This window comes from Channa argus, chromosome 1 (assembly GCF_033026475.1).
Source record: "Channa argus isolate prfri chromosome 1, Channa argus male v1.0, whole genome shotgun sequence".
In the NCBI taxonomy this organism is placed as follows: Eukaryota; Metazoa; Chordata; class Actinopteri; order Anabantiformes; family Channidae; genus Channa; species Channa argus.
The window spans coordinates 13,996,553-14,010,130 of NC_090197.1; the positions used below are offsets into that span (position 1 = coordinate 13,996,553).

A 13,578-nucleotide genomic window follows, 5' to 3' on the forward strand; every position below is an offset into this window, starting at 1 on the left:
TCAGTATTTATCCTTGTGGGTGCACAAAGAGCTGCAAAGGCCCCTGTCACCAAAGCTCTGGGACAAGCAGGCCAATGCCCAATATTTATATTTTATGCACATATGTAAGTACACATGCCCACTGGCCACACGCACACAAACCAACAGACAAAGCCATGCTAGCAGCATTGGATGCTATCTGCTGGAAGGAAGTGGGCTTTATCCCATTGTGACTTTCCATTTGGTGTCACTTGTTGAGTTTGTTTGAGGGCAACTGTGGCACAGGAGGGAAAGCGGTCGTCCAAATATCCCGCAGTTGTTGGTTCGATCTCTGGCTCCTCCGGTCACATGCCAAAGTGTCCTTGAACAAGACACTGAAGCCCAACTTAGTGGCTCCCAGTGACCGTTGGCCAGACTGTTGGCCCCCATCGGTGTGTGTGTGTGTGTGTGTGTGTGTGTGTGTGTGTGTGTGTGTGTGTGTGTGTGTGTGTGTGAGATTGTGAGTGTGAATGGGTGAAATGAGACCCAGTGGAAAGCGCTTTAAGTGAAAATAGGTAGAAAAGCGCTATATAAGTGCAGAGAATTTAGCATTTATGTGCACTCAGATATATGTATATGAGAGTTGACAAGGTTTACTCTGCCATTTGTGGATCAATGCGTGTAGGTTCAACTTTAGCATGTTTCCAGAGATCACAGTCAGAATATTTGTTCTTTGTTCCAGTGTTATAGTCTTATGGCTATACACGAACTGCGGTGAATGAGTTTTCAGGTACAGACAATGGTTCCCTCACTTTTTTTGGTGCATTAGCTAACATCTTTTTCTACCTCACTCTCACTTCCTTACTCTCTTCCATCCTCTGTGATGAATGGAGCCAATCAATGAGTGGGTGATGAGGGTGACCTGGCCAGGGGTGGAAGGGGGTTTTGGCAATGTGTGGTTGGATATTTGGTTGTCTGTACTTCAGGATTTACATGTGTGCAACTTATTTTATGCATAGCATACCACCATAGTCAAGAACAATGACAATAAACAACTAAGAGTTCAGGGTGGGTTGCAAATGATAGATACAAGACACAGCAGTGACTTTTGATCACATGCGCTGTAAACTAGAAGATCACTTTGTGTGTGTGTGTGTGTGTGTTTCATTTAGGCTAGTGTCATTAATTCATCACTCACTGAAGGCCATGAACTTTGGATGCAAGTACAGGAAATAAATTTACTGAACATGAAGTGGAAGACATGAAAGAAGGAGAAAATGAGGAGAGGGCAGATGGCTTGTCATTTGGATATCTGACTAATGCTAACCTACATTTAAAATATTAGTAATGGAATTGATTATTATAGAAATATTGAAATATCAATGTGCTTTTTTTTTTTTTCTTGAACTTTGTTATTTATAATGGTTCTATTCAGTAGAATAGAAGCTGGGCACCCCAAGTCCCTTTATTCCATTTTCCCTCCAATTTCACCTGGCTCTGCCCTACACCACCCACTCCCTCACCTGCTCTGCCCCAGCTTATCAAGAACATGATATAAGCTCTCAGTCACCCTACGCTCTTTGCTTGATTGTTTGTCAAGGCTAGATTAATGACTCTCCACCATTCCCCTTGTTCTGCCTGCCTGGATACTCACCTAGCTTTTGCCTCCCCCACTGGATCCATAAGTCTGTTTAAAAACAAAACTCTGTCATAGCATGGGTTGTTAAGCATCCTGACTGCTTAGTTACTGACCACCTGCTTGCTTACTAACCACAAGTTTTCCTGTCTGCCTATTATAACCTTTTTAAAGAAGCCATTATTTCTGGAGAGCTATATCATTTCAACCTTACTTACATGTTCTACTGTAAGATCCTTAAGTCTCAATTAGGCTTCAGTTTGTTGAATGTACATATTTGAAGAAGTTTGCAAATCTATTATACTTACACATTAAAAGTAGATTTCCAATGGGGGCAGTGTCACATTTAGCAAACTATCTGAAAAAAGTGTGTGTGTATGTGTGTGTGTTAGGGAGAGTTTTCTGATCATTTGGTTTTTAAGGAGAAACTAGATGATGAAACAACACTGAAATAACAGAAACTGATGTTGGAGAAATAAAGTAAATATCAAAATAATAATTGTGTATGGGGGGTTTGATTAAACTGCATCGGGATGGCTTTTAAGATTATCAAATGTGACAGGTTTAATTCCAAAAACTAAATTGCTTTTGAATATATGTCTTTAGAAATGTAGAAAAGACATTTAAGTTACAGTTTGATAGAGTTGCTTCAGAAATTACTTAGAATCATTTATTTTTTGCACACTTTATTTTGTATTAAAATGTAATTATGAATGGCTAAATTTGCAATTTGACCCATCATGCAACACTTAATTACCCAAAATGGAAAAGTGAAAGTAATTTGTTCGGAAAACTTTAGCCCCTCAATCCACTAGAAGCAAATACAGCTTCAGGTGTTCTTGGGCAAGTCTCTACAAGCTTCTCTCATCATGACAGTTTATCCTATTCTAACTGGCAGATGGTCTCAAACTGCATGAGATTTAATGGGAAGCTGTCTATAGGTCTTCCCACATATTTCTGTGGGGTTTAGAGCTAGACTTTTGCTCAGTAAAGGAGTCTGAGGGAATCCGACTAGCAGTGTTGTGGCTTTATTCTTAAGGTCATAGTCCTGCCCCATTCTAAGTTTGGATGCACTCTGGAGCTGGTTTGCTGCAATGACCCCTCAGGATCTGGTAGGGGTGTGCTGATGCCAATACCATATATAGGGCATCGGGTCTAAACCTGTCTTTGTGTCCTTGTACTCGTAGTCGTAAAAGCCCGGTAGCGCGTTAACCTCCATAGCTACGTTAATGTAGAAAAATGTCGGTTTAGAGCTGTTTAAGATAAGGGTTAGTGTTAGGGTTACTGGTCACTAACAGTAATCCTGTTTCTCAAGAATATTTTAAAAACATTCAATATTAGTGACTAACATTGAGGGTTATACACAGTAACTAGAACTTTACCTGAAGTTTGCTTTGTTTTACAAATTCTTTTACCTTTATATGCCTCTGTAGATACAATCCAGGTTGCTCGTGCCTCACCATTCAGGATCTCACCCGAGGTCTTTGCTTTGTTAACCTTTTTTTTGTTTGTTTTTTTTTTTTGTTCTTTGCAGTAAAAGTCAATTGTTTATAAAATATGTGAGTGTGAATTTATGTTTTTCTGTGTATGTCTCTCTTTGTTGGCCCTGAGATAGACTGGCAACCTGTCCAGTGTGTACCCCACCTCCCTATGACAGCTGTGATTGCCCCCCCCCCCGATGACTCTAAATAAGATAAGCAGTTACAGATAATGGATGGATAGTTGTAGGTCATATTTATTCAGTAATAGAGAAACTTCCAAAGAGTTCACAAACTTTCAGGCACCACTGTACATTGTCATGACACAAGTAGGTCATAGCAGAAGTATGAAGAACACACAATGTTATTATCTCACAATACAATGTTTTTCGTTTCTTTAATGTAAAGCAACATAACCAGCCAAAAAGGCTTCCTAGCTGTGTGGTTAAATATTTTTTGAATGTTTAAAAATAGTACTTGATCAAAAACTAAATAATAGGGCCTCAAACCTAAATCTGGATTGAGAAAGAAATTGAGAGTGTTTGGTTTTAAACAAAAGGATGGAGTTTGGGAAGGGATAGAATACGAGCTGATTTCTGTTTGTTCTTAGTGGGAAGACAAGTAGAGCAAAGAGTAGAGAAGCAGTGGGCACAGGGGCTTTATAGGTATACACATAGAAGGCTGCCTACCTCAAGGGAATTAGAGAAGGGCCGAAAGAACGTAAATGGCCACAAATTACAATTACCCTTCTCCCCATGGAAGATAGGAAGAGTGGAGGCAGGGATGGAGAGCAAAAGATGGATAGGGAACCATGGATGTACAGGCAGCAAGAGAGTAAAGGGCGTTTCAGTTTGTGGTATCAGGTCCGGGGGTCAGTATCAGCTCAATAAAATCTGAACAAACTAAAGTACACACACACTGACACGTAACTCCACATATATCTACACACTTCCTGTAGCTTACAGACAAACACACCCAGTGGTCTCTCTGTAGTGTTACCCTGGTGGTTAGGGACTAGTAGCTACACATACTGACATTAGCTGAGGGAAAATAACAGCCTTAAACCTTCAGACCTTAATACTAAGCTCATGTCCCCATTCTGTCTCATAGGGAGAAAGGAAATTGTCTCCCAGTTCTTTATTCCGTTTAGTTTTAAGGTGTCTAATGTGTGGGACATCTCAGAAATTCTGCCACCTAACAGTTACATAGAACAATCAATAACTGCCACATTACGCATTAAAAGATTAGTTTTACTAATCTTATTAATAGTTGTTTTCTATCCAGCTTAGCTTAGCGTGGTTCTTAGACTGACTAACCTTTTTTGGCTAGTTATTTTAATATTACTTGATACAGTAAAATACACTATTTTGGGGGGAAGTATTACAAAACAAGCATAAATAAACAAAACTAATTTATTAAAAATAATAAAATAAGGTTCAGGTTTAGATATGATTTACTGATGCAACCACACAAACCACACAATACCTTAAATGTGGTCTGTTTGTCTGTTTTAGTTCAACCCTCATTCTTTTAATTTATCTTTTCAACCCTGGTTTGCTTATTTTCATGGCAGTATTAAAAATAAAAAATCTATTTTCTTTGTTGGCAATCAGATACAAGCAAAGGTGAGAGAGAAGACAGAGTGAAAAAGGGAGGGGGTCAAAGAATTGCATTAGCCAAACTGCTTTTATTTTTTAAGGGGAGTTTGGAATTAAAGATTTTCTATTCTGTGTGTGAGACTGTAAAAGATATTCTGTCACCCTTGTCTGTGTGTGTGTGTGTGTGTGTGTGTGTGTGTGTGTGTGTGTGTGTGTGTGTCAGAGGGAGCAGCACTCTGCAGATATTAGCTTGCTTTTCATTCACTTGCAAATGTGATTTCACTCTCTTTACCACACATATGCATACAAATACACACGCATGCAAATACACTCCCAAAAGACTAGATCTTGTACATCAGACACTGTCTCTTTCTCCTTCACTTTCTGTAAAATATTTTTTGGTTTTGGCTCATACATCTCAAAACACATAAATCAAGAGATAAATTGTTACATAGGAAATATATTTCTTGTGAGCGTGCGCATATGTTTTAAATGTATGTTTCTGCAGAAGTTTATTATAAATAAGATATTCTTACTGAACGGTAAATGTCTTTTATTGTCACTGTTGAATACTTTAAGGGACATCACATCTTGTACGCACGTATTTTCAGAACATGTAGCCAAGGACATTCTAGACATTCTGAAGTAAAGATACAGAAATGTGAAATGTAAAAAAGTTTCAATACATTTCAGTATTGCAATATTATGGTTTGTGTTACTGTATCAATTCTCAACAACCCTGTTGTGCATTTGAGTCTCAGACAGTGGTCACTGGTGACAGTGGTTCATTTTGTTTGGTTCATATTTAAGCACCATCATGATTAGATAATGCAGTCTCTGATATTGGTGTATTGCTGAGCCACTATTTCAAAATAGGTTTTCTGTCACAAAAATGATTTGGGAATGGTCCTACATTAATATTTATATGATTATAATTGTCGCTTACTACATTTCTCCTTACAAATGATTTGAATTTTTCCTCTTCTTTCGAGATTGGCAGAATTCTATACATTTGAGTAATATGTGGTGTAAGCAGGTGGCAAAAACTTAAGGACATACGACATAGATTAAATGAGTTGAGATAAGAACAGGAGATGATCAAAAACATGAAGTAAGCAGAGACATGGACACAGTCAAGATATGGATTAGGTACTGCATGAGAGATTAAACGTGTTTGTCGACTTTGAAGAAAGTAGATACAAGTTGAGTGGTATTGAACTGGATGAGAGTGAATGAAGAAATAAGGCAGTATATCAGTTGAAAAACAAGAATCAAAAGAGAGGGAAGGGCCAACTAAAAGAGGAAACATGGGAAAGCAAATTGACAGGCGAGATGAAAGCACAGAAATGGGGTTAAGTTTGGATGAAGAGAAAGGTGAATGATCAGAATAACTAGAGAAAAGTGCCTGCACCTGAGAAGAATGAAATTAGCCTAGCAAATGAAGAAAAATAAGAAGAGGGATGAGACACAGCAAACAAAAAGATGGATAACTAGAAAAAAGGGCAGACAATGAATGCAGTATGCAAAGGAAAAAAGTGGGGTGGTAAATATAAATGAAGAGGCAGATGGAGAGATGAAAAGATGAGAAGAGAGCTGATAAAGCAAGTCCATGGGAGAGGACAAAAGCAAGGTATGGTGGAGAAGAAAAACATGAAAATAAGCTTGGGAAGAAGAAGAGACATAGGGCAGAGAAAGGACAGATTCTTAAAGAAACTTTTTCCTGATCGAAAGCTTAATAAATTAAAGTGTGGAGACAGAAAGAAAAATGAGAGGACAGATCAAGAAGAGATGAAGGATAGGGCTGGGGAATAAAAAAATTGAAGTAAGTTACTGAAATGTGTGAATGCTTTAAAATACTTAAACACTATTGTAACTTGTGATTGATGCTATGCTAAAATCTAAATGCTTTCCTTGTCTGTGAAACGGAAAGGTCACCGAGAGCGTTCCTAGCACTATAATCAGACAGTACAGATTACTTGTAACAACTCGCAGGTACAAATGTTGCTAGGACAATACTGGGTTTGATTCCTAAGTTGGGTATTTTCTGACATTCTTTAAATGTCCTCTTTAAGAAGAGAATGTAGGAAGCACAATGTCTGGAGAAGAAAAAGGTCTAACAGTAAGGTAGAAATCAGGAAGAGCCTCAAAGACATACGTACGTTGTTACACTGAAATTTGTATTTATTCATGATGACATAGCTTATTTAATGTTGAGTGGGAAATAGAGGGAGGAAGGAGGACACTAAAGACACATGAAGCCAAAGGGATGAGGGACTTGTAGTGTATGAAGTTTGATTAACAGAATGTAGATAGAAAAGAGGGTAAAACTGCATTCAAGACAACAAAAAAGTGAAGTATGAGAAATATGGCTGTATATGCCAGAGGAAAGAAAGACGAGTGTGCCATGTGAGCTGAGTGGCTTAATACTAGTAAAAATGATGGTAGGGGTAGATTGGGGAAAGAAGGAGGATGTATGAAAAAAAGAGGGAAAAGGAGGAAGAAGGGAGGCAAAATTAAAACCGAAAGCTGCAGGATAAGAAAAAGTGTGTCGCAGTGGTAGGAGCAAGCTTGGCCCTTTTCCATATCTGTAAAAAAAAGATGTCCTTCTTTTCCTCTTCCTCTCGTCCATATTTAATTCAAGAATCTAAAAGCTGAAGGCACATGTGGGCTGTTGTGTGTAAGCCTTTTTTGGCTGATAAACTCAAACGTGGAATGCAGATTAAAGGCTGCCTTGCCTTGCTACTTGACCCCTGTTTTGTTTTCTTGTGTACACCAACCCATTTCAGTATTAGTGGTTAGCTTGTGACTTGATTTGTTTAAAAGCCCCTATTGTGAAGGGTGGTTTTAGTGCAGCCCCTTTTTATATTTTCAAATAATTGAGAGTTCATTGTGTTCTGAGTCAGAGGCTCTCTGCCAACGAGGGGTTTGACAAGAGCAAACATCATAAATATGTTAGGGGTGTAATCAAATCAAAGTGTTGATTAATGTATAAATGGCTGGAAGTCATTATGCATGTCTCACATAATAAGGTAGTACTTATTGTTTCTAAGCTGCTTGCTTAAGGTTCTTTAAGATGGTTACCTTTCATCTAAAGGGCTTCATGAGTTCTAATTAAAAGTGGGGAGTCAGCAGGATTCAAACTCTCTGCAGTTCTTAAGCTTGTTGAGACCTTGATGGTGTTTGAGTTTCATTTAGGTAAAGTTTGAATTGTTGTCCCAACCAACCATTGTGTGTCATTAGGGTTGCATGAGTAACTATGCGCCTATTCGGCAAGTCCTTGTCCCTGAACTGCGCACCTGCAACATTTAAGCTGGATGCATGGAGACTTTGAAGAGTGTGGACAATTTTTACAAAGGTGGTGTTTTTTTAGAATGAATACACATGTCAACCATGGCAGTGGTGTTTCTGGCTGATATATTTTTAATAGTTTTTGTACAACAACAGCAATCTATGGCATGAGGGAATCCAAGGTGCGGACTAACAACTAACCAAACATGAGTAGAGAAGATTTAGTGTTGCTTCAGTGCCTGTGGGGTGATTGTGGACAAAAAGGATCAATTTAGTAAATGACCAAAGTTATCTCTAAACTGCCCAGAATTGAAAGCCAATTGCATTGTATAAGGGTGTCAGAGTCCAACAGTTCACTTAAGTAATGGTGGTCTTACCTTAGATGGCCTCCCCTACTCCTCTTTCAAACCAGTAATCTTCTGTGACTAGAATGTGGACATTACCTGTCTTTCAGATACTTTGCTTTGGTCGCTGCATTAAAATGACTGCACAACATTGTTCTGTTTATGTCTGGTGTTTTGTCTTCAGGATGGAGACATCTGCATTAGCATGTTGCAGAGATTTAAATTCATCAGAATGTGATGTTTGTTGAATATCTTCCTGAGATTCTTACATAATCCACCAGTGTGCAGAATAATAAGGTTGTTCTATTCATTGTTGTTTTCCCACTGTCTGTTGTGGCAGTATTCTTCCTAGATCTTTTTGATGATTTGATGAAGACCCAGTGGCGCTAGCCGCAGGTTTTGAGTGCTTCCTCAATGTTATTGTGTTCCTTTACATTTTCCTGAGCCCTTGTAAGCATGTTCTCAGCTTGGTGTGGTAAGGCTCTGATCACTCCCAGCTTGGGCTCCAGGAGGTGGTAAAAGTCAGAGTAAATATTGTGGGTTTAGTGGGAGCAATATCACATTAACAAAGCTCTCAAAACCTGTAACTGCCTTTTCATCATATCTGAACTAAACAATAAGTTAATAGAGGACCATGTAGTTAAATGCAGTGAGGAATGCGCATACCTGAATATAGGAGGAAAGAAAAATGCTTCACAAATGCATGGCACAACACAGGAGAATCAGCTCCTCACAGTGAGGCACAGCAGTCTATCTGCATCTGAAAGACAAAGGCCGCTTCTTTGAAGACAGCAACATCCACAGTCTTGACAGGGAAGACACATGGCTTTTAAGAGGAGTAAAGGAGGCCATCTGTGTCAAACTGAAATGACCTGAGTTGGTGGACTTGTCATCCTTGTATAATGGCTTCCTTTCCTAGGCAGGTTCTCACGACTTGTGTGATACATACACTCACACATGATAGCCTGGTGGGACAAAGATTCACATGGGAGCTCAACAACCCTCAAAGTGTCAGTGACTCAACGACTCCTTAGAGTTTGAATCCTGCTGATTCCCAACCTTGAGTTAGAACCGAAGAATGGGTGAGACTCAGAACATCTTCAGCAACCTCAAGCAAGTGCAGTTGCCACTGAATAGCACCTTTCTGATAAACGTCACCTGGATGTCTGAGAATCACAAGTTAATTATAAGCCGTTCCTCGAAATCACAGCACACATGCATATTTACTCTAAAGGTGAACAAAAGGCAAGATGTATTACTTGTGTAATGTGTTATTAGATTTAAAGTTATATGTTGTGTTACAGTATTATTTTACCAATGTGAAAAGCTACCTGCTCGTTTTTTTAACATGTCAGTGTGATAATGTTTTTGGTTATCCAGCCCAAGTAGGGCCTTTTGTGTCGTCACCAACAGTAGGGGATTATTTTTCTTGAGTGCTTAATATGTCTGGTAATTTGTTAATGATATAAAAATATTCTTCTCTGTGTTTCTGCAGGCTAACAGGCTTCCAGGTTCCTGCCCCGGTCACTAGTACAGGAAACGTCTTCTCTCTAAGGTTAACCAGTGACTTTGCTGTCTCTGCACATGGCTTCAAACTCAACTATGAAGGTCAGAAAATGTCTGTTGTTGTGTGTGTGCATAGGTATATGAGAATGTATATATGTATGTGTTGTTCCCCAGTGGCAGCTTCTTCTGTAGTTAAGAAAAATTAACAATGTAAACACTCTGAGTACTTAATAAATGCCAGGTAAAATTACAAGGCTCACACAGGACTGTTGAATTCAGCCACAGAAGAAAGAAGGGCATCCATACACCAAAACATACCCTTAAATGTGTAATTGCATAGGAAAAGCAAAATTGTTTTGTTTTGTTTTTATGTTCGTACAAATGTTGATTACATGATTTTTGTTCGGTTCCTCTGAGTCCTCTGAATCTGAGCTATTCAGATTCTGAAATGTTTCAAGACAAATGTCAGTGGTTTGAAGTCAATCCACAATTTAACTCATTTACTCCTGAAAATTGATGACATTTTATTCTTTTTCAATGAAAGAGGCTGTAAAACTTAACAAGGGGGGAAATGATTGGCAGTATACAGTATGTTACCTAATGAGGACACTGAATGCTTCATATTATACATTTGCAGGTACAGAAACGCATATAACGATTTGCATATGTGGTTTAACTGTTCACATTTGACATACTAAAGATATAAAAATATTTTTGTAATGCAAATTATTTTTGTAACTGTTTCAATGAAGTCCAGAGGGGACATGGCCTGTTTCAGGGGAATCAAGTTTCCCCTTTTACCCTCTCCCTTTGGGGCCTGAATAAACATCATGGTAAAATTTTCACAGATAAAAGATGAGATATGAATGGCGGAAGTGGTGGTTAAAATTAGAACTCACTATGTCCTGTGCTCATTAAAGATTTCAGATTAGATTAGAAAAACTTTGATCTCCTCAATGAAGCCGTTAGTTCCACAGCATAAAACAGACAAGCATAAAACTGTCTACCAGAGGCGCACACATGACACTGAGCAAAACAAATAAGCACATTATCATCCATTCTCCTACTTTTAGGTCTCTGCTGACAAGGCAAGCCACATTGTTTACATGCGTAAATGACCACAAAGACGTTCATCGTGTCGCACATTTCCACATACAGTGTAAGTGATGAGAAGTATTCATGGTCATGCGATACTTAATTACCAGTTCAGCTGTAATATAATTGAATGTGGACAGAATGTATTGCAGCTACGGTAGCAGTGATGGGTGTGGAAAGAATTTTTTATTGTTTTACAGTGGCTATTGTCTGATTATTTACTTAGCAGATGTAGCCCTCATTTGGGTGAAAACTAGGAATAAAGGAAATCAAACCTGGAGATTAAAAAAAAAAACTGTAAAGAACTAAAGTCTATGTATTGTTTCATATACGGTTAATTAAATATGTCTTTAAACTTTTGTTTAGTAACATGCGTATGATTGCTGACTGTGTTTGTCACAGCTGGTTGCTGCTAAAAATGACGCACTGTTTAACTCTCACTGTTTGCCTCTGCATCCACTTGTGGTCCTTTATCCTTATTTGTGTGTGTGTAGGTAGGTAGGTTGGTTGGTGGGTGTTGCTGATATGTCTGATGTGCTACTTGATGACAAAATCACTGATTGCAAAGTCTGCACACATGCTGTGTCTGGGTTTATGTGTATCTGTGTGTTTGTGCTACTTGTATGTCCAAGCAGTTGTCCCAGATTTGTTTGTTCACTGGCACAAGCTTGTACTTGCTTCTTGGCTTATGTTCAGTTTGTATGATTTTGTGTGTGTGTGTGTGTGTGTGTGTGTGTGTGCAAAACAGGGTTTGCTCTTAAGCCTCTTTGACACATGCAAGGAAATCTTGAAATTTTCCTGACATTATCCTGAGGTGGTGTATACCCGATATTATCCGGATTTTATCCTGAGAGCCCCCTAGTGCAATGTCCATGTTATGTGTGTGAGCCCGTGCATTTAGCAAATTGTTGTGGTGACTGGGGGTCCTCAATGTAAATAGCACAAGTTCCTACGCTATTTGTTTCTTTTTATATGTTAACAGCAACACAACCTTGTTAAACTTCAAACAGGCTACTAAATGTCCAGTTTTAGAACCACAATTTGATGTAGGATTCTGAAGAGAGATGAGGCCTCACTCTGCTTAAGAGTTTTAGGGACTACAGAGTTGTGGTTGACCGAAATGGGTTTTGAGGTAGCAGGGAAGCTGATGTTTTTTCTCTCTTTTTTGCGTCACATACAATTCAGACAAATGTCCTTAATGCACATTTGATAAATATAGAAAATCATTTAAAATAAACAATTAAGATTGAGCAAAATAAACACCATTAAATGGGTAGACATAGCTGAATCTATTCCACTCTTGATAAATTTGATAAATTGTATCAATGAAGCTATATGCAAAGTACAGAGACAATTCTCTGTATGACACAATTGAAGTGCCAATAAAATGCATCTGGTTAAGTCCCTGATACTGATGCATCCATAGAATGTTTACACAAAAAAACCCCAAAGATCTTTTAGTAGCATATGTGAGTGAAATTCTGGCAGTGTCAGCTGCAGACATCTTGTTAAATGGGCAGCATTAGGGTGGAGATCGGCCAATAAATTAAAAATATCCAAGATTGGCACAATTATTTGGCCGACCACTACTACAGAGACACTTAAGGTGGAATTATACTTCCCCATCAATACACATAAGCATGGACCTACGCTATATGCGATGTGGTCGCACATATGTTTCTTATACCTGCATGTCACTCATACTACCAAGAGGTGCTCAACAAACCTCTATTTGCTGAACATTTAAAACAATCTGGAAGCAGAAATTTAATGTGCGTGTTCTTTAATTAAACAATTCACAACACATAGCATCTGTAAAGGTAATTCCAACAATAATTTGGATAGGACCTGATGAAATTTTCCCAGACCTTTGCAGAGATGTTTTTTTTGGCAGGAAGCTCTGCTGAGGTGTGGTGCAAAAGAGAGAGTACAAAATTACAGTGACAAGAGAAAGTATGTGAAGCCTCAGGAGTTACCTTCTTTTCTGCATTCATAGCATGAGGACGGGATGTATTTGATGGACAAAGAGAACTATAATGTCCTGTTCTTTATTGTAGTTGAATAATCCTATATATATTTAGAGAAATAACAGGAGTGATCATTTCAAAGACCAAATGGCAAATAGTTTCAGTTGTCGTCAACCAAATAGTTTGTGTCCCATTCTATTTGGATGGCAACTCAAAAGACAGTGAAAAATAAATGAATACAGTAAAGACTGAATACAGCATATGGACTGAAAGCAGCATTACAACCATAGAATATATAAAATAACATAATTATAAACATAAAAAAAAATCATAAAATCAGACAGGTATGAACCGTTACCTTTTTATCTTCTACTACTTCTCATGTCTTCATCTTCCCGGTTCCTTTTGTTTCGACATTATCCAATCAGGTTTTTCAACGCACATCTCTGCACAAGGCGCTATTGATATTTGGGAGGTTTGCACGTTGGGGCCTCTCCAAGCCTCTGTAGTCTACAGCCTCTGCATAGGTCTGTGTCAGCATAAAATTCTGCCTTTAGTCCACCGGTTCAGAGTTGTTACAAGAGTGACACTTCTTAACTCACATAGACGAGGTTTGGCACTGGCAGTGGTTTTATATTGACACCTGTTTGTCCACAAACATGCAGAAAGCGAATAAACCAACAACACGTTTTAACTTAATGGACTTGG

General features: G+C 38.5%; 1 protein-coding gene across 7 annotated transcripts in view; it reads left to right on the top strand.

Moving 5' to 3' along the window:
• Window positions 1-13,578, top strand: part of csmd3b (CUB and Sushi multiple domains 3b) — a 310,165-nt gene that overhangs the window by 91,866 nt on the left and 204,721 nt on the right. For all 7 annotated transcript variants that reach the window (XM_067499712.1, XM_067499750.1, XM_067499726.1 and 4 more), the window contains exon 4: window positions 9,798-9,910. In XM_067499712.1, the coding sequence (XP_067355813.1) occupies window positions 9,798-9,910 (113 nt within the window). The remainder of the gene's footprint in view (window positions 1-9,797; window positions 9,911-13,578) is intronic.